Raw genomic sequence first — 24,768 nt, 5'->3', positions numbered from 1 at the left:
TGTCACACAGGGACGTTCAGTACAAGCGTTGCAAGCAGCTCAACACTCTGATTACACTCCAGAGAAGCAGGACGCAGAGAAACAGAGACAGGACTCCCTAGAAAAGGAGCAGGTTCCAGCTAACAGCAGGGACACTGTTTCCCTGTAACTGTCCCTGCTACGCCCTGTTCATCTCAAAGACGCTTGGCCAAAACCTCGCCTACCTTGGTGCAGGGCCTCTGGGCACCCCGAGTCCGCCCGCAGGCTGCAGCCTCCTGCCCGCCGGAGCTGCTCCAGAGCTTCGGTGCTTCGTACCAGGGCAAGGGAGCAAGACCCTCGCTCGCTTTGCGTGAGTGCAATTAGCTTATGAAACAAGGAGTTCATTCAGAAGCATGTTTCCAATATGCATCAATAGCCAAATTAGAAGAGATCCAACACCGTGCTTAATTCCCCCCTATTGACCAGAAGGGCTGATTAACAAATCTGTTCAGCTGCAGACAAAATAAATGCTCAGATGTCGCGGGGACTGATCAGCTCGGAATCACTTGGGATCAGCCCAGAACACACCTGTATCATAGCAGGCTGGTACTGCCCTCTCTGGCTGGGTAAACACTACTCAAATAAAAGCAGAAAAGCTAGCAAAAGGGAACAGCACTTCACACGTACTCACAAAACAAAGCAGCATTGTCAGAGATTGGAGAGTCAAGCCTGAACCACTCCATGCCACAAAACATTTCCAAGCAAAGCACTCCTGCTCAAGAGGGTCCTCTGCAACTCTGAGCTCACAGAAAGCACCCTGCAAACCCCCCCCCCTTTTTTTTTTTGTAGTAAACACAACATAGCTGAATGCTTTTTATTACATCTAAAGATTTCTACATAAACAGGTAACATTCAATAGGTAAACCATTTTTTCCAATGCATATAATAAATATTTTCACTTGGTACTTTTATACAAACTGACATTGGTCTACTATACATTTTTAAAAGCCATTTACTGGTTTGGCATGCCGTATGGAAACTAAGAGAAAGTTTTAAGGCAATGAATGACAGATTTAAATTCATGGAATTAATGGTAATTTTAATATTCTGCTTATATACATTTTTCCCTTTGTTAATTAAAACAATTAACAGCAGCACTTTCGGGGACCACCAGCAATTTTCCCTTGTTAGAAATCTAAGCTCTGTTTAAAAAAAAAAAAAGAAAAACAGTTACACTGACGAAAAAAATCCTTTCTGAAAATATTTAAAGTGTGCTTAAAACCCTGAAATGTTGAACTGCAGCAAAGAATTAACTTCCAACTTGTTCTCCTCCCAGTCCTTAGCTCTGCGTTAGGAGGCAGCTCCAACACAGTCCAAGGAAAACCTATCAGCCAGCCCGTCCTTGGAAGGCTTACTGAATCCTTGCCATGGAGAGTGATGGGCAAGCCTGGAATCGCTATCTCGCCTGTAACTGTGGAAGGACCACGGTGCTTTTAACACACGCTCTAGGTTATAGTTCGGTATGTTCCGTATGTTCTTCTTTCAAAAGATGCACCAATAATGCCCACGCGAGTGATTCAAAGCTGCTGCTTCCGCCCTGCTCTTCGAAGAGCAGCATTTCCCCACGCCATGCGTATATGTACCTACACACACCACGCAGACACGTGCACACCCCAAACCCCTCTAGGGAAGAATTTGAGGACACGAAGCCACCAGTCCAAGGATTACAGAAGCTTTGGAAGCTACAGCGAAGCGAGCAGTACCGCAAGCCAGGCACGTGCTGGGTCACCTTACTGCACCTTCAGTTACTGCAAACTAACGGGGATTAACTTCTGGAGACACATTTGCAGGGAACTTCGAGAACTCAGACTGAGACTTCTACCAAGTAATGTTAACTGTGGTCAGAGGCACAGAGAATTATCAACTATAAAGAACACCCTAGCATGAAACAGGAAAACTCACAAAGCATATGGGATTAATACCACAAAGGAGGACTTGAGAACACTTCTCCCCCTTCTTTGTAGGGCAATGAGGTTAGGAAATGAGTTAGCAGAGAACTGAGCGGCCTTCCTTCCCTTCAGGGGAACTTGTGAGGAAGTGGAAGACATCAGTTGACCTCACTTTCCAAAAACTAACACAGGCATAAAGGTGCCAGATTCTGTGTTACCATACACTTGCCACCATTAATTTTATACGTGAATTAACAAGATTTAATATCATCGTCAAAACTGACGCAAGCTGATTTTCAGCTCACCTTGAACAATACAGTCAATGGAAACGTTGTGCAATCACCGGCAAAAGCTCTCCAGAATTTCTCTTAGGTGCTCCAGCAGCTGGGGACACGCACGCTCCCAGTTACACGGATGGCAGTCGGGAAGGACCAGAGTTACCCCAGATTTACAAAAGGTATTACAGCAAAGCATATGCTCTGAAGTTACCAGGTTAGTATTCATGACTAAAATGTATGAGACATATTCCTAATGTAGGTTTAATCACTTCAAATCAGACTGAGTTTAAAAAATAAGTATTTCCCATTTTCTATCCTTTTATTTATTTTTTAACTGACATTTAATAAATTATAAAACTGGTGTATGGTGAAATATATATATATATATATCAGCCAGATATGTATGAAATACACATGCATGGGAAAAACTATTTAACTCACTTTTAACTCACACACACAGATCTATAAATACATATATACACACACATATACATATAAACACAAACATTTGTTTTCAAAATTCAAGTCAACTATTTAGTGGCAGAGGGATGCTGTAAAAACACTAAAAACAATTTTGATGCCACATAATCATGTGAACCTTTCAAATAACCATACAACTGATCATACAGCAATACCTAATGCTACTTGGATTAAAGTTTTTTTCTTTTTTTTTTTTTTTCTTTTTTTTTCTTTTTTTTTTTCTTTTTTTAAGTAATGCACGATTTTGAGACAACTTCATAGGCAAAAGGTGGCCCTTGTCAATGCTCAAAGCAACTAGCTGCAATCAACAGTTTTGGACATTAAAAATTCAGACAACAATCTGCTATTTTTAGTATTCCTTACTCTCTTTCCTGATAAACTTGTTACCTGCACTTTCAACCAGTTAAAAAAATATTTTTCACACCAGAGGAAATATTTACTCTCTCTGACGTGGACTTTGGGACGCAAGAGAATCACCTCCTTCCCTCCCCCCACTCTTACTTTAAAGAATCTCCTGAAAAACTGCATTCCAGCTATTTACACATTTCTCTCTGTAACAAGAATGGATCAGCCCAAATGATCCACCAGTTCTTAAAAAAAGATTTTCCTATGTCATGCACAACCTAAAAAAACAGAAAAGAAACCAGGAAGTAAGTGTGGCTCAAAAGTTCAACATAAACATACTGAAAAACTGGGAAATCAGTAATTGCAAGTCCAAAAAGAGAAAACTGAATATGAAACCCACTACCCTAAGAGACTTCAACAGGTAGAGATTCATTTAAGTGCAGGGTAGGGCATTTGGGATTGGTTTTTGGTTTAACAGACTCGCATTGAACATTTAATATCAACATAATTTTGATGAATGTGAAATCAAGAGACAGTGTACCAAAACCATTACCAGCTGCACAAACCATGCAATAGTGCATTGGTATTTGTATTTTCTTCCTTTTGTTGAAAAGTTCACTTTCAAGCAGAAATTTGATCTACGGCAGCTAAAAGTAGGTTTTCCCAGACAGAACAAGATAGGCCTCGGTTCAGTAGGCCACTTATACACGCATGGCTAACTTTAAAGCACAAGCAGTTCCACAAAGTTAAAACTGACACATGCTTAATATTTCGATTAGAATTTTAAGTTATTTTAAAAGGATTTCATAGTAAGTTATTAGAAACAAAAACCTACAGTCAAATATGTCAATGCTTTTATTCGGGGCTAGATTCTATAAAAAATTCTGTCTTGTCCCACATAAGCACAGCCAAGTAATTTCTCAGCCTAGAATTTTATTGAGTCTGGCCCTCAAGAGTAATTGGTGCACTAATGAGCTTGCAACATGCTTGATTAAAGCACGGAGTTCCAAAAAAATGTCATCTGAACAGAGGGTCACATAGAACCAGAAATGACAAAACACAGTCCTGAAAGGCTATGTCCTGCAAACAGAGGGAATGGTATGGAACAGTCTGGGTAGGGTTTATTCCACTTCAAGCATAATAAAAACTGCACTAAAAATGAGATGGGGGAATTAGATTCCACCACCATATATAAATGTCTCTAAGAGGCAAAAAAAAAAATCCTCCTACAAGTTTGAACTTCAAAAGTTCAGTTCCTTTCCCATTTATGTTACTGTGAAGAAAAATAATGCCATTTGTGTCCAAACTAAGGGGAAAAAAAAGTAACTCACATGACAAATGCACAGGTGTAAAATCTTCAGCATCCATAAAATTGAACTGAAGTTCCTTGTTTTTGTTTTTTTTTTTGTTTGTTTTTGTTTTTTTTTTTTGTTATTTTTACCAGTGAGGCCATTTTAGGTTTATATACAAAAGTAAAACTGAAAATATAGTTTTGTTCTCTGTACATGTAAATTTTTTTCCCTAAAAAAGGAAAAAAACTTGTCTATGTTTCTAACATAAAGTAAAATCAAGCACAAAGACTTCCTCTAACAAGTTCATTTGCTCCAAAAATCAGTCCAATGAAATAATGTCTGGTATGATACCAAAGATAGACGCCGTGTCCGTGCTGCTCCTACTTGCAACTGGATGACCATGACTCTCTCGCAGGCTGTTGGAGGAAACAAGACTGCTGTTACTGCCACTATTGCTACCATTTGTGGCTGGCAGAGAACTGCTTCCTCCTGCATTTAGCTGATCGAGAAACATCTGAGATGAAGTATATGGGAAAAAACGAGAGTGTAAGAGTTCTTGATCATCTGAGGCGGAAACTGCCGCAGCTGCAGCAGCAAGAAGGGATGTGTTGTAATGCTGGGGGGGGAAAAACAACATTTTCAAGTTACATTTCAGACACCATAGTTTTGATTCAGACCAGCACAAGAGAATATACTTGTAAGCTACAGCTCTGACAGCTTCTGGATTTCACACCAGCTCGTCTACTCAACCTTTCTGTAAGGTAAGTGGGCCGACGCAGTGAACTTTTACCTCTGTAGCCCCTGATTTCTGAAGCCAAAAGAAATTGGAAATACTGGCATTAGTAAGAATAAATACTAGAAAGGTAACAGTATTGTAAGACACCCAAACAGAAGTTGTAAGAAGCAGCACTCTTTTACCTCTTCATAAAATTCCTTGTTGGAAAAAATCCCCAAAATTCAAAGAATCATTTTGCCATCCCTCTCCTCCACTCAGAAGTCACCAACCACAGCTGGTGAAACTGTGCTAATCACTGCTGGTGGAGGAAAGCATACTTCTGTGAAAAATACATTTAGAAATAGCACGTTTAGCTCCATTAGAAGGCAGCAAGGGCTGTCTGAAGTTAAACTCTTTGACAGGCAGCCCCCAAAACACAAGAACTTCAGCTATCAAGAATCAGATTTTAAATGCAGTCTACCTGTAAGGTAATTTTGCCTTTGATATTTCTCCCCACTATGATGGAACATCAAGCAGGCTATTCAGCCTTGTTCCCTGACACTCGTGCACTGGTATAGTTATGCCAGATTTCTGTAGTACTCATTTCAGAGTAATTCTCATGTTTGTGTTTTTACTGAATATCAAGATAGCTTTTCTGAATTTAAGTTCTACTATACAGGCTCTGGTCCTAATTAGTTACGTTATGGAAGTATCCCTTCTACATTTAATAGAATTCTCCTACCTGAGATTGCAAAACAGGCATGAAGGGACAAAATGGAAGGTGAACTACCCCAGGCCCCCTCTCTTCTTGAAGGCACAGGAGAAAAGCAATCAAAGGAGAGAGCTTGCCAACCCACACTCCCTTTGAGAACGATCCGTTTAGTACCCAAAACTGGAGGAGACAGCACCAATCTAGCCTATTTCAGTAAGCACTTGCAAAAAAAGTGGCAAACAGTGTGAACAGGCAAATGATCTCAGAAAAAACAGAGCTGCCCTGACTCTCTGAATTGCATGGAGGACTGTCAAAGAGTCCCAGTGGTGGGGCCCAGCATTGTCAAGCATCAAAAGGTTAGATGTAAGGTCTGAAAAATTCAGGAGGTGGCTGGTGTATTGTAGAATGACCCTCAGCCGTGGCTGAAGGTCCAGCTGCAGATGACTAGCTTAAAACCCTTGAGAAGTGAAGTGTTTTATGCCTTATCCTATACCCATAGGGTGGCAAGGCTTATGTTTGCTTACAGTTTCTCTATATATGAAGAATCTGCAGCCTGTCTGCACTCACACCTGCATCATAAGTCTACTCCTTCCTCGCCTATACACTCATGCCAGCAAGCCCTTCTCAGAAAAGTCAGAAATCTGCCATATGACTTGATTCTCCTCAACTTACCTGATTGTCTCCTGACAGGAAAGGGAAGAAGTCTAAACCTGTAAAGAGCCAAAGAAAAAAAGTTCAGCTTCTCAAAACAAGCACCTCCCATTTTTTTCCACCCTATTTTCAAATGAAATAAATTTAATCAGCATAAAACTGGTGATACTTCTTGCAACCTCTGGTAATGACGAGAGTCTGAAGTCAGGCTTTTAAAACCTTGAGACACTAACATGAACTTACTTTCTTTTAAGATATCATTTCATCTTCTGTGGGTGTAAAATAATATTTTGTAGTACTGGATTGTAAAATGACTGTTTAAATCCTTTTGTAATAGTTTTGCTTAGAGAGCTGTATTTACAGCTCTGAGCAATCGGCTTACCTTGCAAGTCATAAGGCATAGGTGTCATATGGAATGGATGCCTGTAGTCTTGGATAAGCGATGTATTGATGTAACTGGTGTCAACAGCTGGAAGGCTTGGTGTTCTTGACACAGGAGATGCTTGATGTGGTAAGTTTAAAATGCTGGAAGAAACAAGGGATTGTTATGAGTGTAAAACGTAGTCTTGACTTTAAGGCTAAAAGTACAGCATTTGAAAATTTCTATTGCTGTCCCATGCAGGCTGTACCTATTCTCAAATTTAACACAAAGTCAACTTTTCAAGACACATAATGAACATTGTGAGAGATGTGCAACAACTCCCCTACTAAATCTCAAAGCTTCACTAGAAAGTAACAAGATGCTGCTCCAGCACCTCAATGAGTCTTGCACAATCTCCAGTGCTCCAGCACCTCAATGAGTCTGCACAATCCCTTAGATTCAGCCTCAATTTTCATCCCCACATGTTTGCGTAAACAGGGTGCTATTAACAGCTTGGCTACTTAGGTATAATCAGGTTATTCCAGCATTCGTTATCACTATACTACTGGCAGTAATCACTGGCAAAACCTGCACACTCCCATACCACACCCAAGGTCGTTTCTCATTGCTCTCTCCAAATGTGCTGCTTTTCTGTTTCTCCATAGAACAAAACCACTTTCAAACCCACAAAAACATACTTCTAAGCCACCTCTTGCATGGTTTTATACTCATTTTCATAAATGCAATTAAAAACCTGTATTGTTACACACCTAACAACTCAGTTACTTTTGCACAACTATAGAAATTTGTATATATTTAACTTTTTGTGCTGTATATCCCTTATATATGTAATATTATATGTACAATACCTTCTGTTATGTACAACACATGTAACATTCTTATACTGCAATCTTTTCAGGCTTTCCGAGAAGAGGCTGAATTCCTTTGCTATGAACTTCTAACTTAGGATATAATCTGAATACGGAACTTTCTAGATACAATTTCTCTTGGAATTCATCAGTATTTCCATTGTGAATATGTTCTCTCTGCATTGGTCTGCATACTTAATTCTCACCCCTTATTATTCAACGGTGATGCTGGAGATATGGAAGGACAGCTTCTCTTCGCAGATGGTTCTTCCTCCTCTTCATCTGAAGAGCTATCAATGGTTAAATCGATCACTTCTACTTTCTTATTTTTATTTGATTGTTGGTGAGAAGACACCTGATGTTCCAAGGAAGAGCTTATGCATCCTACACAAAGTCAACCAACGATATAAGCTTTAGCTTACAACAACCCTACAATCATCATAACGTCACAATTATATGCTTTCATACACAAAGCTTACAACTTGAAATAGAAGACCACAATATTATGTAACATTGCTTATACCTTAAAATAACATCAGCCCTAAACAGGTATATTCAAGTAATCTTCCCAACAAACGTTCATGAAAAGCTACAACATACAAAAATAAGCACCTTGTATCAAAGTTAAAGGAATACCAGCAACTGCACAGTTCAACAGAATGACATTCAGTCCCTATGTCCCAAAACATGACTTACCATCAACTCCATTGTAAGACGTAGTTACTTCCTGCACCTCCTTCTTCGATCTCATAGGAGCCCACGATCCATCCTCCTTAAACTGAATTTCATCACAGTCTGTACAATACTTCAGGATTTCCATGAACAACCTGTCGATCAAAAACTTTTAATATTAGTCCTCAAAAAGAGCTTAGCTCATTTCTAATTCAGTAAATTCAGTATCTTTATTATTAGCATAAGTTTGAATAAGTTTTGAAAAAAGACTTCAGAACTTTTGTTGTTCTAACCTTCCCTTATCTGATTCCTTGAGGAAAAGGAATTATTGAAAAATAAAAACAAAAACAAATTGAAAATACAAATCTGCACTATGATTTAAGAGACAGGTGTAGGATCCTCCAGATCTCTCAACACAGAACTCTCCGTTTCCCAAAACGAAAGAAGAAGGAAAAAAATCTTAGTTATTCCTATTTATATTCAACAATATTTAACTGAGGAAGTAATTAAAGCAATCCCTACAGCTGAGTATTTCAAGGCTAGTATTTCCTATTTTTCCTTTTTAAGTGAAAACTTCCTAACAAAGTCTGAGCATGGGAATTTCTAAACTCAGACTCTTCTCCTAGCTGTGCCTCCTAAAACGTCTAGGATCCTGGCACGACATCACTCCCAGAGGGAATTCCAGCTTTTGACCAACACTATTCATGTGGTTCTCGCCTAGCAAAGAGTGTTGCTTTAATTAGTGAGAAAGTTTGCTTTTTCCCAGATTAAGAGATTTTCTAGAAAGAACTTTCTCTCTGGGATGCTGCTGCTATGTCACCTACACTTCACCATCCACGCTGGGCAACACGAGAAGAAATAGGGATGATACTCTGTTTTAATTATTTACTGTTAGCCTTTATTGGTACAGGCTGTAAAGCTAGAAGAAGGAACCCCACAGTTCCTCGATCCAAAGCAGAGGACATGTAAGTCCAGGGCTCCCTGAATCTAAAGCAGCCTGTGGAAGCCTTAAGTGTCTCCAAAAAGGCTGGCAGGTGGTTTTCAGTTTTTTTCTTTCTCCATAAAACATTCATAGATAGTTCTCCAAGAAACTCTACTTGTTCTCCTCCTTTATCACACTGTGGAAAGAAGGCTCCTGTCTAAGGAATCAAACTGCAAACTCAGGAATTTGTATCTAGCACTTCCTCATGAAGACCAATACTTGCATTCCTAGTGTTCTGCAGGTAGCCAGTACCAGGGAATCAATCTCTGTCACTTTCTCTATATAGCAACCCCTCAAGTGTGAAATCGTATGTACACCCTGGGGGCAAGGTGGCAGTATCAATTTGATCTAACATGAATGTCTTATCAATTGTCAGATCTGTGCAGTTGCCCCATTTAAAAAACGAGAAAATGGAATGTGCTGTTTTCACCCAAAAATCCAGAAATACGGAATATTAAAAAGAATAACCGTCCTTTAGGCACAATAGCTCAAAAAAGATCTACCTGGGACTAAAAAGAACACCTTTCGTTACTATTACTTGTAACAGTCTGATCACCACAACCCTTCCAGAATACTGAATGAAGATGCAACTCGTTAGTAGTTCTTAACAGCAGGGAAATTAAAAGACGAGATAGCTTAAAGCAGCTCATAGCCAGAAAACCAAGACTGCAGAGCAATGCATTCTGTACTGCACAAATGCAGTAACACAAAGTGTAAATTACACCCTTCGTTTTGGTTTAAGCTGTACTTACCCATCAATAATGAGATGTTCATAGGGAGCCTTCTTGTCACAGACAGGGCAAACCCAAGTTGGTTTCTTTTCGTTCATTTGAATGTACAAAGTGGCATCAAAACATTGCAGGTGCGAACAAGTCAAGGCCCTACATGGTATAGTTAGCCGCATTTTACCAAGCTTTAAGAGAAAAAAAACAACAAGATTGAATCACTTTGTCATTAAGTTAACAAGCAGGGATTTTCTGTCTTCTGTCTGAGAAGATACAGGGACAGGATGAATTCTACTTGAGTAAGAACTCTCACAAATTTAAGTTTCAATTAAAACACGTGCCGTAATACATTACTCCTTCCTTACTTGTAGGTTTGATCGTCAACACAAATGTTACTAAAAATCAATTTTTCAACTCCATTTGATCAAGGAAACTGAGGACCACATCCTCTATATTCCCCTCATCAACATGCAGAGCCCACCAACCACCTGTAGCATGCCAGTGTCCCGGACAAACCACTAGAAAATAGTTCTCCACAATCATTAGGGTTTTAAAATTTGGAAACGTGGGTCAGTCCTCTCCTATTCACTCATAGCTGACAACTGACAAAGTGTGTATTCAAACTGCTGTCCACATTCTATCCATCAGGGCACTACTGTAATTATTCAACTTTACACTCAGAAGCAAGCATACAGAAACGCATTTGCAGTGTTACAGCTCATTTCCTGATGCTTTTCTCTGCTATTTTCACTATCTTCTCCGAGGAACTGTCAGAAAGTGACTACTCATGAAGTACGTCACACCTGTTAACTCTTAAGAAGCTACTTTATACATCTTCCCCTGTGATAACCACCATTGCTATGCATACACTTGAGTTACCCTGAAATTTTGATGTATTCTACATCAGAAAAAAACAAGCAGTTGACTATCCCCTATCACACATCATATCTTTTCAACTTTATAAAGTGTCTGAAAATGTTAGTGGAAGGTCACACAGGAGAAAACAAGTCCCAAAATAAGCTTTCAGATGGGGAGCACCCTTCCTTCGTGTTTGTAGAAGACCAGGAGGGCAGCAGGGGTCTGCAGGCCAGCAGAACTTCGCCAAGCTTACTACAGAAAGCACAGCTGGGTGCTTACGCAGAGCAGACAAACACAAGTGCTACACACAGGAGGTGTCCAGACTAAATTTAAGACCAGGAATATCTTGGCTTGGATTAGATAGATAAATGACAACCCAAACCATCAAACGCTGACATACGATTACAATGAATGCAAGACTGATTAGGCAGTGAAAGTCCTATCTCATTAATCAGATTTTTTTTTTCTAAATTTTTTTTTCTCCTCAAAAGCAAGCAGCTGTTTGCTGGTGAAGTGCTTAGGCTGCAGTTTAGGAAGGACTTTAACTGACCTCACTGAAACTAAGAAGTAGAAACATCTAAACGGGACTTTTCCCTCCATGGGGGAAAAACAAAAACAAAACAAAAAATGGTTTATTAAGAATTATTTATACCAAGGATTTTGAAGTTATATATAATTGACCAAAATACACAATTACTTGATTTGAAAACCTTCAGCCAGTTCCAGCAGTAGCTAGGAGGAGGAACTGTTTTTGGTTTGGCTTAAGCAAGCAATGTGGTCATGCATACTGATTATGAGCAATACAAGACGGGTGCCACAGGATGGCACTCAATCTCAGAATATCAAAAAACTAAAAACAATATCAAGAACAAAGGCTCTCCTCACAGCCCACTACTTCCTCCATGATGCACTTTTTTTTTTCTTGCATCTCCTGTAAGCAGAAATCCCTCCACCCTGTTCTCAGCAAATTCAGCTCAGTTACAAGATCTCGCTTATTTTTCTTCCCCCTGGCTTTCAGTCACTGTCACAAAACTTGCCACCAGATGGGAGGGGAGCAGAGAACTCCCTGGGGAGTCTGCAGTAATGGTGCCGGAGAGCTCAGGCAGCAGGAGGTGCTGGATGTGCCATGTGGTTGGCACCCCCTCCCCCCAAATCCATGACCAAGCACATTATTTCTATCACATAATCAACCCCCAACAAAGCAAGGCCCCCTGATCCATGTCTGTTATGGATTCTCATCTCCCAGATGGCAGGTCAATGGCTCATTTGTCTTCTGGGCACAAAAAGAGTCTCCTAGCTCAGCAAGGAGCAAGAGTAAGGGTAGTGGAGATAAAACTCGGATGCTTCTATGCGATGCAAAACAAAAACAAACGGGTCAAAAACAGGTGCTGCAGGGAGAACAAATACTCCTGTCTCAGTAAAAAAAAAAAAAGGCAGATTTAAACCAGAAACAAAAAATCACAACCTTTTGGTACAAGAACTGTGCCTGTAACTTCTGCGCAGCAGTTGGCTTTGACAGAAGCTGTACACGCGCGGGTAGGAACAGCGCACACAGCGTCAACAAGCGATGCCTCCTTTCCCCATTTTTGGCGCTGAACATCCCGGATCAGCTCTGCCACACTGGCCAAGCCGTGTCAGAACTGACAAAAAAAAGGTCATAACAGAAAGGATGCATCCCAAGTTTTGAAAAACTCTTTCCCAATACTGTTATTGTTTGATCCCTGCCTCCCATCAGCCAAAGAAACACTGCATTATTTTTTTTTTTTTTTACTAGCTTGCAAAACATTGCTATCTCTTCACGTTAAAAAATGCACCCAGAACAGGAGTTAAGAATTTGTAAACAACGCTGCAAAACCTACAGTAAAATGCTAGATTTGGAATTTTTGTTCAGCTAAATATTTGGTCCTGCTGCAGAGCCTGAGGATTTATTTATTTTTATTCCGGGGGGAAGGGGGGGAACATGAATCCAAGTGCCTTCCTGAAATGCAGATTCAGTCCAGCCTAGTTGCCCGCTGAATTTTAGATTCAGCCAGCAGTTACGGGCAGCTTTTTCTCTGTGCTACACGGTCTCTGAGGGAGAGCAGGCCTCTGTGCTAAAAAAAGCTCAGCAGCAATCCAAAACACATTCGGAGGAAGCTGTCTCGCCCTGTGCTTTTTCTTAGGGCAAAATAAAGGTTATAAAATGTAAATCTGCCACCCTCACTTATCCAGATATCCAATTCCACTTATTTTGCTAGTACACACGTGTACATAACATGACAGAATCACACCCATAATGAACGAGATATGAGGAACGGCATCTTCACATCAACAGACCCAAAGATGCATTAGATTTTAGGTTTTGGTTCTGCTGTTGGAGACTAACACATATTCAATGCATACTTTCAAGGCACACACTTTCCACTCAAGCATTAGAAAGTGAGCACAAAATACAGACAACATTTCTGCCTGCGCCAAATGATTACAAATCAGCAGGTGAAAATATGGAGCTTATAATAAAATCGCATTCAGACCTGGGGACGGTCTGAATCCTGCTAGCAATCCTTTTATTCACAGGACAGTTTGAAAGGCCCAGGCTCTGTCCCAAAGAGCTTTTGCAGCGATGGATTATTCCAAGAGCTACAGTGAGATCAAACAGCACAGAATTCGGAACGTGCTGGAAAAAAATCAAGCATGCACATTTTGTAAACAGTATTAAAATGACAGAGACAAATATGTTGCCACAGACTGACTTGTATGGCTATCAGATAAGAACTACGCTTTAAAGAGGAAATACTGAAGAAAGTAGGACTTCTGATAAGCTACAGCCTAATGGTTGATTAGCATTTTGTTTTCATCCCTAACAAAACTGATAAAGAAGAGTAGAATTTGACACGTTTGTTTTTAGGATTGCAAGTTTACAAATACCTAATCTTGTATCTTCCTGCTTTAATATTAACTGATCTGAATCACAGTCAGCAAGAAGAAAGATGCATCTAGAAATCAAATGGACACAATTAGGGCAAACTGAAGTAAGTCAGAAAATTAAGACAGAACAGAAACCCGACTGCCTGAACTGGAAGTTTTGACAAACCAAGTATGGCTGAAATAAAAAAAAAAAAGTATTCCAGAAGATGCATGAAGATTAGGATAACGAGTTCATACGTAGGTACTTCTGAACTCTTAGAGTCATTTAATTCCTACTAATTGATCATTACTTTTGTCTGTATTCGAAACTAATAAAGTGGTCAAAACATCATGCCTGAAGAACGACGTAAAAAGCAGCGGGGTTATCATTGTGATACTTTCTAGAATAACTAAGTACTGACTGCAAAATAAAAATTCAACTAAAGCGACTCAGCAAAACTGACTACCAGGTGTGGACCTGAAACCCTTCAGCGTTCCACATCTGCAGTAGTTTCGATGTGATTCATAGGGTCATATGTTTCTAAGATTTCAAGTTATGAGGTTATAAGTTTACAGATCAGGATTTTATCTTAAAGGCAACTCCTAAATCTTGTAGAAAGACAGAACACCTTTGTAAGTAAATATATTACTTGCAGTTCTCCATATTAATATTGATGGTAAGTCTTAAGACTGAAGATTGTGCGAGTACCACACAAAGATGTACAATAATCTACTTTTTTTTTTTGAATAAAAAGTAACCACTGTGTTAAATGTGCCTTTAGATATAAAAGGTTTGCTTCGTAAAAAGTTTATCTTTACACTGTTAGAGTGTAAGCAGGTATTTAGTAACTTGAAAAATAATTTTTCTAAGAATAAATTAAGTCAACTTTCTTTAGATTTCAGAACTGAGAATTTCGTGTCAAGCTTGAGTGGATTGAGCCAAACCAGGAAACAGATGCATCCTTAATCTTGACGAGAGGTTAAAAAGTTATACTGCAATAAAGACAAGGTGTCAATCAACACAGAACAATTCAGTATTCTGAAGGTGCACGATATTTAAAACAAGAATAGCACCATGTCCCAAAGCTTAAAAGAAAGTGCACATACTATTAGTATTGTGCAGTTCAGCCAATGATAACAAACCCAGGTATGAGCTACTGCTTATCCCTGCATGTATTTGGTTAAACAATTAACAGGTCAAGAAACATTAAGCCTGCCACTTCCACATTCACTGGAATTAGACTCTCCCGCTCCAAAGCTGGGACAAATTTTGTTTGAACATCCTCTAGAACACTGCTTCATTTTTCATCTAAGATCATGAAATATTCTAAGTGTACACATGCATATAATCAACTTCAGTTAACAGATGCTCAACTCTTTGGCTGCAGACGCCATCTGAAGAGCGAAGAGCTGTTTTTAACAGACAGACTGACCTACCTTACCGCTGAGTGGTTTTATCACAACCAAGCACCAAGGACCCAAGCTGCACACTCATGATCTAGTGATAGATTTAAATGTATGCTTACATGTAATTTTGAATAGCATTTTCAAGTACAGGGAATACTCATCTGGTCAGGGCCAAATCACGTGCTTAAGTTCAGTACCGAATCCCATCCCCGCAAAGTTAGTGCACAAGCTAACCTCTACCAAACGCTTGTCCGTGAACAGCTTTTTCCTTTTAATCAGAACCAGTTCTGAAGGTATTAAAACACTTACTGGACAAAGAAGAGAAACTCTTAAGCTTGTTGTTGCTATTTCGCTGTCGGGATCTGCAGTCAGTTTCTCTTTAACTGTTATTTGAAAGAAAAAAAACGTTAACTTCATAGTGGATTAAAAAAAATGATGACAAATAAAACAAATTTAAAACTCTGTGCTAAGCAATTTGCCATATCTACCGGAAGCAAACAGCAGTAACTACTGTTTCAAACCTGCACAATGAATATGTAACATAAGTAATCTTTACTGTCTGGAAAGATCATAAATGATAATTTAAGCTAAAAGCAGGAAAAGTTCATCTTAAACCAAGATCCCTAGAAAAAAAATATTTATACAGAGATGTGTCTTTCCATATATACACAAACATATAGCTGGAAGTTACTTAAAATCCATCAACAAGATGAGCAACATTAACACTACTGCTAACTTCAAGAGCATTAAAAAAAGCATTGGTAATTCTAACGTGGACAAGCCTATGTAAACCTCTGAAATACTCATCAAGCAATCCTGTGATTTAAGACTGAAGAGCAAATTGAGAAATAGAAAGTTACAGAAGTACCCTGACAAAATTTGTGTTTTAAATAACTGCGGTGAAATAATAACACTACAGAAGTCTTTCATCTCTACCCAGCCTCTATTTTTATCTATAAGGACTGTTTTATAAGCGGCTTTTGTTTAAATGAACAAGTCACGGTTCCACATTCTTCCTGCTCTATGAACCGTACCTACACCCATTGTCCCCTTGCAGACAAAAAGCAGGAGCCACCTGGAAAAACTCTGGATTTTTGTGCATCATACTGGATTAGCACAAGCTAATGCCCAGTGCTATATACTACTGGCTTTGTAGCACTGCATTTACTGGCGGGCTAATTTCTTCCCTCCTGTGGAAGGCCCTGTGCTGTGCACAGCGCACATTATCTGAGCATCTCCCACCAGGGCAGGAACGAGTCTGACCAACAGCTGCTGGCAGGCGTTGGTCTTTTCATCCCTTCCCTTGGAAAAAAAGGTGTGTAGCAGATTCTGTTTGCATTTTTATTATACCACTGTGTACTTGTCAGAGAAAACAACAAAGCAACAAACCTCACACTAAATTTGGAAGGAGGGGAGTGGAGGGAGTACTGTGCCAGACTCTCTATCTCCAGGAGCCCACTCCACAACCACAATACCGTGCCAAAGGAACAGAAATCGTGTTGACGACGACCTTCCCCCAGCACTTCGGCATCAAGGCTCAGTATTTGCCATTTAGTTCAGCTTGCTCGAGGTACTGAATTACCAGTTAACTATGTAAATACAGTTGTTGTATTCTGAAGAAACAAAGCCAGCATGACTGAAGTGAAAGAGATTCTCTTGCATTTTTCCCTACACAGTGTCAACAGGGTTCCTGGACTGGCTCCTAGTACAAACAAAAGCCTCTGAGTCTTTGAATTGGAACTGAATACAAAGAACACCACTATCAGATTCTCGAAACTCAGAGAATTGTAGGAAGTCCAAACCTCAGTTAGTATTTCTATTTCTATTTCAAATCTCCATTTACAAAAGCTATTTTTCCTTTTTAAACGAGAAGTACATCAGACATACTTAGTGCTCGAGAATGATCGGGGTTCCGTATTCCCTTTGCTCGCAACCTCTGCAGTAACACCGTAGAGGATAGCTGCTTTACAAGATAGACTGCCATGGAATAGTTCTGGAAAACAGAACAACAAATCAAAGTAAAAACTGTTTTAATCAAGAGATAGCTTGCATCTCATGCAATGTTTATGCACTTTGTTACACGATGACAGGGCCCTGCAATTCTAAAGCAGTTAGAGAACGTCAGAAGGCAGTTTTCAAGCTAAACAAAACCCACGGTGCTGCAGGAAGTTCATAGGGCTGCAGTTTTAGAGATGTAACAAGAGTGACTTCAGGCTTCACTGAGATTAGATTTAGCTGCAATACAAGCTATTCCTTCAGCTATCAAAAGAGCACTTAGGGCTCTTCTATAAGTCTTGCATCTAAATCAGGGCATGTAGCCTACAGCCCATTTTAAAAGGGTAATTTCACATAAATTATGTTAGGTGCTACAGCTGTGCAACACATCCAAGGGAAGCTGTCAGACCAAACATGATCAAAACTTTTTTTCTTTTTAAAAATAAAAGCTTATTTCTTTTTCAAAATAGGAAAAAAACAACAGTTGTGTCTCTCCAAAAGTAATAACTAAGATGCATCATCTGGAGCGTCCCCTACTCGGTCTGGAAGCACTGTTCAACCTTCCTTTCTTATCTTCCTGCACTTACCATCTGTGAAATGCTACGGCAACTTATGCTATGACTACTTCACTGCCGAAGCTCAGCAGCAGTAAGGCAGCAAGGGCTCAGGAGCTCCAGGGGGCCAAGGCGTACTCTGGGGATCCAGCCAGGGGGAGGCAGGAAATTGCCGCTCCCCACCGTCTGCCCTTCCCCTTTGGCAGGGGTTTGGGTACTTCCCCCTCAGAGCCAGCAGAGCAGACCACACAAATGTTCCTTACTGGTGTCAGCAAAGCGCCGGAGATCTTTGCTTCTGCCGCTCCAGAAGGCGATCTGGCTTGCAAGCAGGGCAGATGCACGGCAAACACCTCCCCGCCAGCTCCCCCTTCGCTAGAGGGACAGGGCAGGCAGGAGCGGCACGGTGCTCCTGCTGGCATCCCTAAGGGATCTCAGACCACCACCTAAGGCTTCTGAAGCTTTTATTTTTCTTGCAAGCTACTAACAGCAGGTAAGACCCTCTTTCTAAAAATGCAATATTGTACTATGCAGTCAACAGCAACATCACCACCACCCCCACACCCTAGGAAAAAAAAAAGAAAGAAAGGACAGAATTCACACGCTCACATTTACTTTTTGATAAAAAGCATGTTCTCCAACCCTGTAGCTGCATTCATATACTTTAAATTGAAAAACGAAAGGGCTGTTCCCTCACCCCCCCCAATAACTGTCACATAGGTTTCCACTAACAAAACAAATCCAAAAAAAATCCATACAATTGTGACATCTACCACCATTTAGGATGCCACCAGAATCCGAAGACGGGATTTCAGTCATACATCTTAGTATAAAATTACACAAATGGAAATAGCATCAGAAACACATTTTAAATATTTTATTCTTGCAACGAATGCCTCTCACATCGTTAAAAACCACTACTGCTTTAACTTGTTTGTTTAATGCCTCAATTAGTATAGAAGTTAGAAAAAAGCTAATTAACATTGTGAAATTATTTACAGACAGCTTGAATCTACAAAGCTAGGAACTTGCCCAAGGCATCTTGTACAGAAGGCTCTTGAAACAGATTGTGTAAAAATCACAATTATGACTTCAGGAAAGGTAGAGTACACTAGTTGAGACATGCAACTGACTCTTAAGGGAAGGGGAGGAGGGGAATTCAAATTTTGTTCCACACAGGCACATCTAAAAATAAAATTTCCCACATTTAACTGTCTGGGCCTCAAACAATCACATTAGGAAGCATTAGATCTTATGAGGGGGGAAGCTCTGACCAGCACATCATTCTCATCAAGTACACAAAGAGTTTGCCCACCTTTGATTTCATATTATAAGTCAGAAGTTAGCCATTATATTCCTTTATAGCTGAAATATCTATGAAAGCTGAGAAAAGAGCTAGTTCACAAGGGAACAGCTTGGAGTCCACGCAGACTTGACATTTCTTTTTCCTAAATTTGTGTTTTTCTTAAGAAAAAGCACAGCTCTTTACTGAAAGCAGTAACCAGATTCATCAATTTGTGTGCAGATACTTCTGCAACAAACCAAAATAGGTATATTTTTAAGTCATTATTTCTGATACCTGTGGTTCTCATTAGATAAACGACAACTTTGGAAAAAAATCATTCTGCCATTATTTATTCTGAGATGTAACTGGAGGCTGTTTTACGCTCCACAAGAAATCCATCGTGACACAGAGGGAGCGAAATACCACCGGGATGTTTTACGGCTGCCTATTGTGCATGGTTGGGCTGTGAGCATTTTTCCACACTGGTTCAGGAATCCCGGGCTTTGCACGCAGACAAGTTCTTGGACAAAGTTCCATCTTGGGACAATTCTCGGGACTTCAAAAAACAGCATGGCTGCAATTGTAAAGCCAGAATTTTTCAAGCACATATAGATGCCATAGTGCGTATCCAGCATTTTTGCATATCCAGCGTTTTGTCATCAGCGAAAGCAATGCGCTGATTCAAGGACTGACTTATTGAAGTTCATTTTTGTCAACTCCCCAAGTCGGGAATTGCTTAATGCCTGAAGTTAGGACAAAAAGAAGTTTTATTTCTTGAACTTATTATCTGTGCCCTCACCAAGCCACAGAGGCAGGTGGGCGGGGGGTGAAGGAGAGCTCGCGCTGTCAAGAAATTTGAGGACCGCTGATCTAAGGGAGCGTGTCCTATGTGCCTCGATAATGTAACAGAAATACAACCAAAAGAAGGAACATCCTACTGTTAAACCATGAAGTATTTTCTGCGCAATTAAACTTGCTTATCTTTCAAATCTTTCAAACAGATGCCAAAGTAGAAATTAGTAAGCTTTAGACAGCACCATGTACCAAGCAAAGTTACTTACTCTTCCAATTTCTGCAGTCCACGAAACAACGATTGTGTTTGGTACCGTCGTTGATAATCTGACGAGTGAGGTAATGTTGATTGGTCTGCTAGGTCGCTTTGGTTCAACACCATTTTTGGTTGGTGGAAGATAGCCCTAGGAATCAAAGTACTTTTTCTCTCAGCAAAACAACAAAAGCGCTTTTGCCTTTTCCCTCCCATCTCCCCTCAACCCTACGGCAGTATCTGCTGCATCCCACCTGAACCAGGCTCCCTCTTCAGTTTAAAAATACACCTATCGGACAGCAAAACATGAGATATTTCACAAGTCCTCCTTCTTTACACTAAGCCTCACACTTTCCAAACCCTAACCCTGCCCACTGGAGTATTAGAAGGCAGCTTTGCTGTCTCTCAGCGCTCTTATTCAACCTGCCTAGCTAACATTGCTCAACGCAACCCCGTGCTTTGCCCCAGGACTACAAGCCTCTTTAGTCCTGCTGGTCACTGATGCTCTGTTCCCAGCACACGCAGCCTCCAAAATAGTCCAATTTTAGCCAGGCTCGGTGGATGCTTGTCAAACAAAAATTTACTGTCATGCTTTCAGAGTATTAATCTTCTTGATCTACTGGCTGGTCTCCTGAGAAACAATTTACTTAATTACCTTTTTCATTCATCTATCCATCTTCATTCAAATGCTCCAAAACGTGAAAACAAAGGTTAGGATAAATTCTCAGGCAAACTCCTGACAGACAGCTCTTACCAATGCTATCCAATTATGTATGTCAAAATAACACCTTACTTACTGGAAGGCTGCATGGTTTCCCATTTACTTTCACACACAGATTGGGTGGGAAGTGATCTTCTTGTGGACAACTGGTTTCTGATAAACAAAACCTAAAAGCAAAGAGCTTCCATCACCATTCATTTCTAAAGTAATTTAAAGACCACCACCTGCTAGAATGAACATTTTTTTCCTCGCACTGTGTTGTGAAAACATGCCAAATCTTGCTAAACAAAGTTCCCAAATTAGCTGTATGGATCATTAAGCAGGAAAGCACCCCAAAATTACAGGTTTGGATCTAGGTAGTCAGAGGTTTCTCCTCAGATGTCCTGAATTCCTCAGGCTGGGTCTGCCTAACAATGGACTCATTCAGATGTGCAGGTTCCTGTTACAAGCGATGGATCATCCACATAGTGGACAAGTAGTGAAGTCTGCCCTTTTTCCAAGGGGGCCAACGGCAAGCTTTACAGCAGGATGAGACTCTTCTCCAAAAAGGAAAGCCTGACACGTTGGGGAGTAAATATCTGGCTTTTTTTTTCCCCCTAAATCAACAACACCAAGAACAGGTCACAGGAACACATACCTTAGCTGGACCTGTACTGTGAAGTCACATTTGGTCCCAGAAATATCCCTACCAAAGAGAGAAAACAGGTTACAACATGTTGGTTGTGTAACAGGTTCTTCAATGTTTTGTCAGAGTTTGCTGTAAGATGTACGTAAACCCCTATACGTAACCACACTTCCCTTCTGGTCAGTCATAACACCACTCAAGATACACTGCCCTTTTTATTTTTCCAAGGTGAATAATCCAGCTACATTCTCATCTGCCTACCTTTTTTTTGTATGCTATAAAGAAAATTCTGTTGGTCACTATGAGGAACATCTTTACACCAAATCAACACAGGACTTAAAGGATCTGACTGAGGGTGAGAAAGGGCTGCAGGTAGGGTTTATACATTTATACATTTATAATTTATACAGGTTTAATTATATGTATAATTTATTATTTAAAATTAATGTTAAAATTAAAAAATAATTGTATTAAAATTAATTTTATTAAAAATTAATTTTATTTTAAAAATATTAAAATTAATTTTAAAAAGTAATATATTTAAAATTAATTATACATATAATACGTATAATTTATATACGTTTATGCATTTATACAGTACTCAATACAAAGGAAACCACCGGACAGTGGTGGTATTTAGTTCCTCACCCTGTTCTTCTCCATCAGCGTCCATGCAAAGGAGAAAAACATTCCCCACATGAGTATTCTGAGACACTTTGCATACGTTTGTGCTCCTGAAGATCACATTTTAAAATGAAAGATGTGGAGTGAGCTAGGTTTATGTGGGGTGAGCGAGGTTTGGTATTTTCAAGCTTTTTTTTCCCCTTTAAATTTAAATACCGTATTTTTGGTCAAGCTCACTTACATTGAACTGCTGATTTGTTGCACTTGCTGTGGCGTCAGTGCAAACGCAAAGCAGGTTTCTCGAAATCGCTGACTATTATCTGATGCTAGAAGAGAACAAGAGATCATCACTTTAAAAACAGCAAATAGGGAATAATTAATAGAACAATCTCCTTTCATTAAAGCGTTTACATATACATACACACATTTTTATAGCAAGCCCAATAGTTTGGCTTACATCTGTTTCTGTAAGCAGTTTTAGAGCCAACAAGTTTGCCATTTAATCCCTCTTGTAAATAAAAACACAATAAACAGATGTTACATTCATATATAAAGTATATATTAAAAAAGCGATACAGACAACAGCAAAACTGAGATAAATCAGCTTAAGACCATCATGCTAACTCAACATTAAGTGTTCTTTGATATTAAATAAAAAAATCTCTTAGGAAATCTCAATCGCTTCATTTCCTTTAACACATGAGATCACGAATTACCCTGTAAAAGCTTACAGAAAGACTGAAGTACAAGGTGTGCAACTTCTCACATTTCCAGAAGCTATTTTATGGAGTTAGATGCACGAAATATATAATACGTAAGCAACTCCAACAGAGTCCTTATATCAAAGACACCCCTTCTGGGGGGCTGCGGGCACCACCACCAAGCAGAACCATACCCAATGGCTATGAAAATGAAAAAAAAAAACCACACACCAAAAGCATCATCTTCCCAGAGAAGTGTCTGACAGGTGACAGCTTTCGTTTCAAACACCCATATTGATGGGCAAGTTCACCGTTCAATTTAATTATTCTTACCACTTGAATGCTCAGTACAGAACAATTGTTCGTAACCTAATAAAAATTTCTTTTTTTGTTTTACTACAATACATTTCCTGACTCATTCTTAAGTGACAGCTGAGTGAATACTTCAGGGTGATACTTCAGATACTTCGTTAAAAACAGCATGTGGTAGGCTGGAACCAACAAAAGGAGAGACCCTGACTTCGTATAAATATTAACAGCAGCGATCTCACAAAATTACATTTATACCTTTCTCGTATGACAGTGGTACAAGACCTGTGGATTTTATTACATTATATGCAGCAACCACATGCAGTTCATTTATCAGCTGCTCTAAAGCCAGATGGACAAGAATAGGCAATATATCCTGAACCACTATTTTGGTGAAAATATTAGCTATAGTCAGTGTTTTTAAAAGCATTAAGTTATATGACAAAATACTTATTTTTTAAGTACATGTATTTATTTTTTTTTTTTACTCGTCGTTTCCTACACAAATATCATAATGGGCATACTGTGAGTGCTCCCTGGAGTGCATAAATAGGAGATAAAGCACAGGTGTTAATAAAAGGTTCTGCTGTCAGGTCCAAAAGCACTCGCTGGGCTGTGGCGCAGCACAGCCTCAAGTGAATGTTTCCTTACACTCATGCCTGCAGTAGCATCCAACACCATTTTTATTTTAATATATTCTCCAGTCCATTTCTTCAAGTGAAAACATGCAGGACTTAAGACGAGAACCAGCCATAATATTACAGTGTAAAAGTTTGCAGGAAATACAAACACAACTAATGCAATATGTTATAAAAGATATTATACGTGGACCACAAACAATAAAAGTTATAGCTATTTTTAGTTACAAAAGGCCAGACCAGAGTTACGCACTGTAATCAACACGAGATAAGTCAGTTATGTTACATAATGCATTGTGGGCCAGAGAACAGAACGAATATAAATTATTTCACATTTTTTTACATGTTTAAAGGTGGCCTGAATCTCTTATTTTTGTTTTCTTCCTACGTATTACTTGCTTTATCCTAGAAATTGCCAGCTCTGGTTTTCTTCTAGTTCTGGAGGGTCTCTGGAAGCTTCTGTTGCTAACTCCAATGCCTTTAACTGAAGGACAAGGCTACCGAGCATTGAGCTAAGGCTACCTTCACTAAAAACCTACCTAAGAAAGTTAAACAGCAGTTATTAAAAATCACAAAAGGAAAGTCTAAAACCAGATTCCCCAAGTAATCTTTTTTTCCCCTCTCAGCTGCTCAACTTTTGGCCTGCCCCAGTTTTGCAGCATTCCCAGTTTAAGAACAGAATTAATACAGATTTCTGCCAAGGCTTTCTGGTGTAGTGAGGAACAAAAAGCAGACCAGCAGAAGCGGTCCCAAAACACATTCCCTTCCCTCTGTTCTTTACTGGCTAGTATTAACGCAATGCTTATTTTTGCTAAATAGTGTGATTTTGCCCGGAGAAGCTGTGGATGCCCCATCCCTGAAGGTGTTCAAGGCCAGGTTAGATGAGTTTGATGAGGCTCTGGCCAACCTGACCTAGCGGGTGTCATCCCCACCCACGGCAGGGGGCTGGAACAAGATGGTCTTTGAGGTCCCTTCCAGCCCGAGACGTTCTATGATTCTGTGAAGTGAGTTTCCAGCTTCAGTTTCATCGTGCTCCTGTGTTGGTCAAGTTAAAGCATTATATATTAACGTGGCAGAAAATGAGAAAGTTCCTTCCCCAGTGCTGACACGGATCTTTCCTAATTCAAGTCATCT

General features: G+C 39.7%; 1 protein-coding gene across 2 annotated transcripts in view; it reads right to left on the bottom strand.

Annotated features, from left to right (window-relative positions):
• Positions 1-825: 825 nt before the first annotated feature.
• The window catches only part of PIAS1 (protein inhibitor of activated STAT 1), a 56,153-nt gene continuing 32,210 nt past the window's right edge, over positions 826-24,768 (bottom strand). The window contains exons 3-14 of one of the 2 annotated variants that reach the window (XM_035569411.2): positions 22,228-22,312; positions 21,375-21,422; positions 20,814-20,904; positions 20,033-20,167; positions 17,028-17,133; positions 15,450-15,523; positions 10,017-10,177; positions 8,307-8,437; positions 7,817-7,994; positions 6,763-6,905; positions 6,402-6,439; positions 826-4,918 (exon numbers count right to left, since the gene is read on the bottom strand). In XM_035569411.2, coding sequence (XP_035425304.1) covers positions 4,622-4,918; positions 6,402-6,439; positions 6,763-6,905; positions 7,817-7,994; positions 8,307-8,437; positions 10,017-10,177; positions 15,450-15,523; positions 17,028-17,133; positions 20,033-20,167; positions 20,814-20,904; positions 21,375-21,422; positions 22,228-22,312 — 1,487 coding nt within the window. In that variant the 3' untranslated portion in view covers positions 826-4,621. The remainder of the gene's footprint in view (positions 4,919-6,401; positions 6,440-6,762; positions 6,906-7,816; positions 7,995-8,306; positions 8,438-10,016; positions 10,178-15,449; positions 15,524-17,027; positions 17,134-20,032; positions 20,168-20,813; positions 20,905-21,374; positions 21,423-22,227; positions 22,313-24,768) is intronic. The other variant, XM_035569414.2, reaches the window with a different exon arrangement.

The sequence above is a fragment of the Cygnus atratus genome, chromosome 11 (genome assembly GCF_013377495.2).
Source record: "Cygnus atratus isolate AKBS03 ecotype Queensland, Australia chromosome 11, CAtr_DNAZoo_HiC_assembly, whole genome shotgun sequence".
Classification (NCBI taxonomy): Eukaryota; Metazoa; Chordata; class Aves; order Anseriformes; family Anatidae; genus Cygnus; species Cygnus atratus.
Note: the sequence above shows the minus strand (reverse complement) of the source record. Positions and strands in the feature narration are given on the sequence as shown.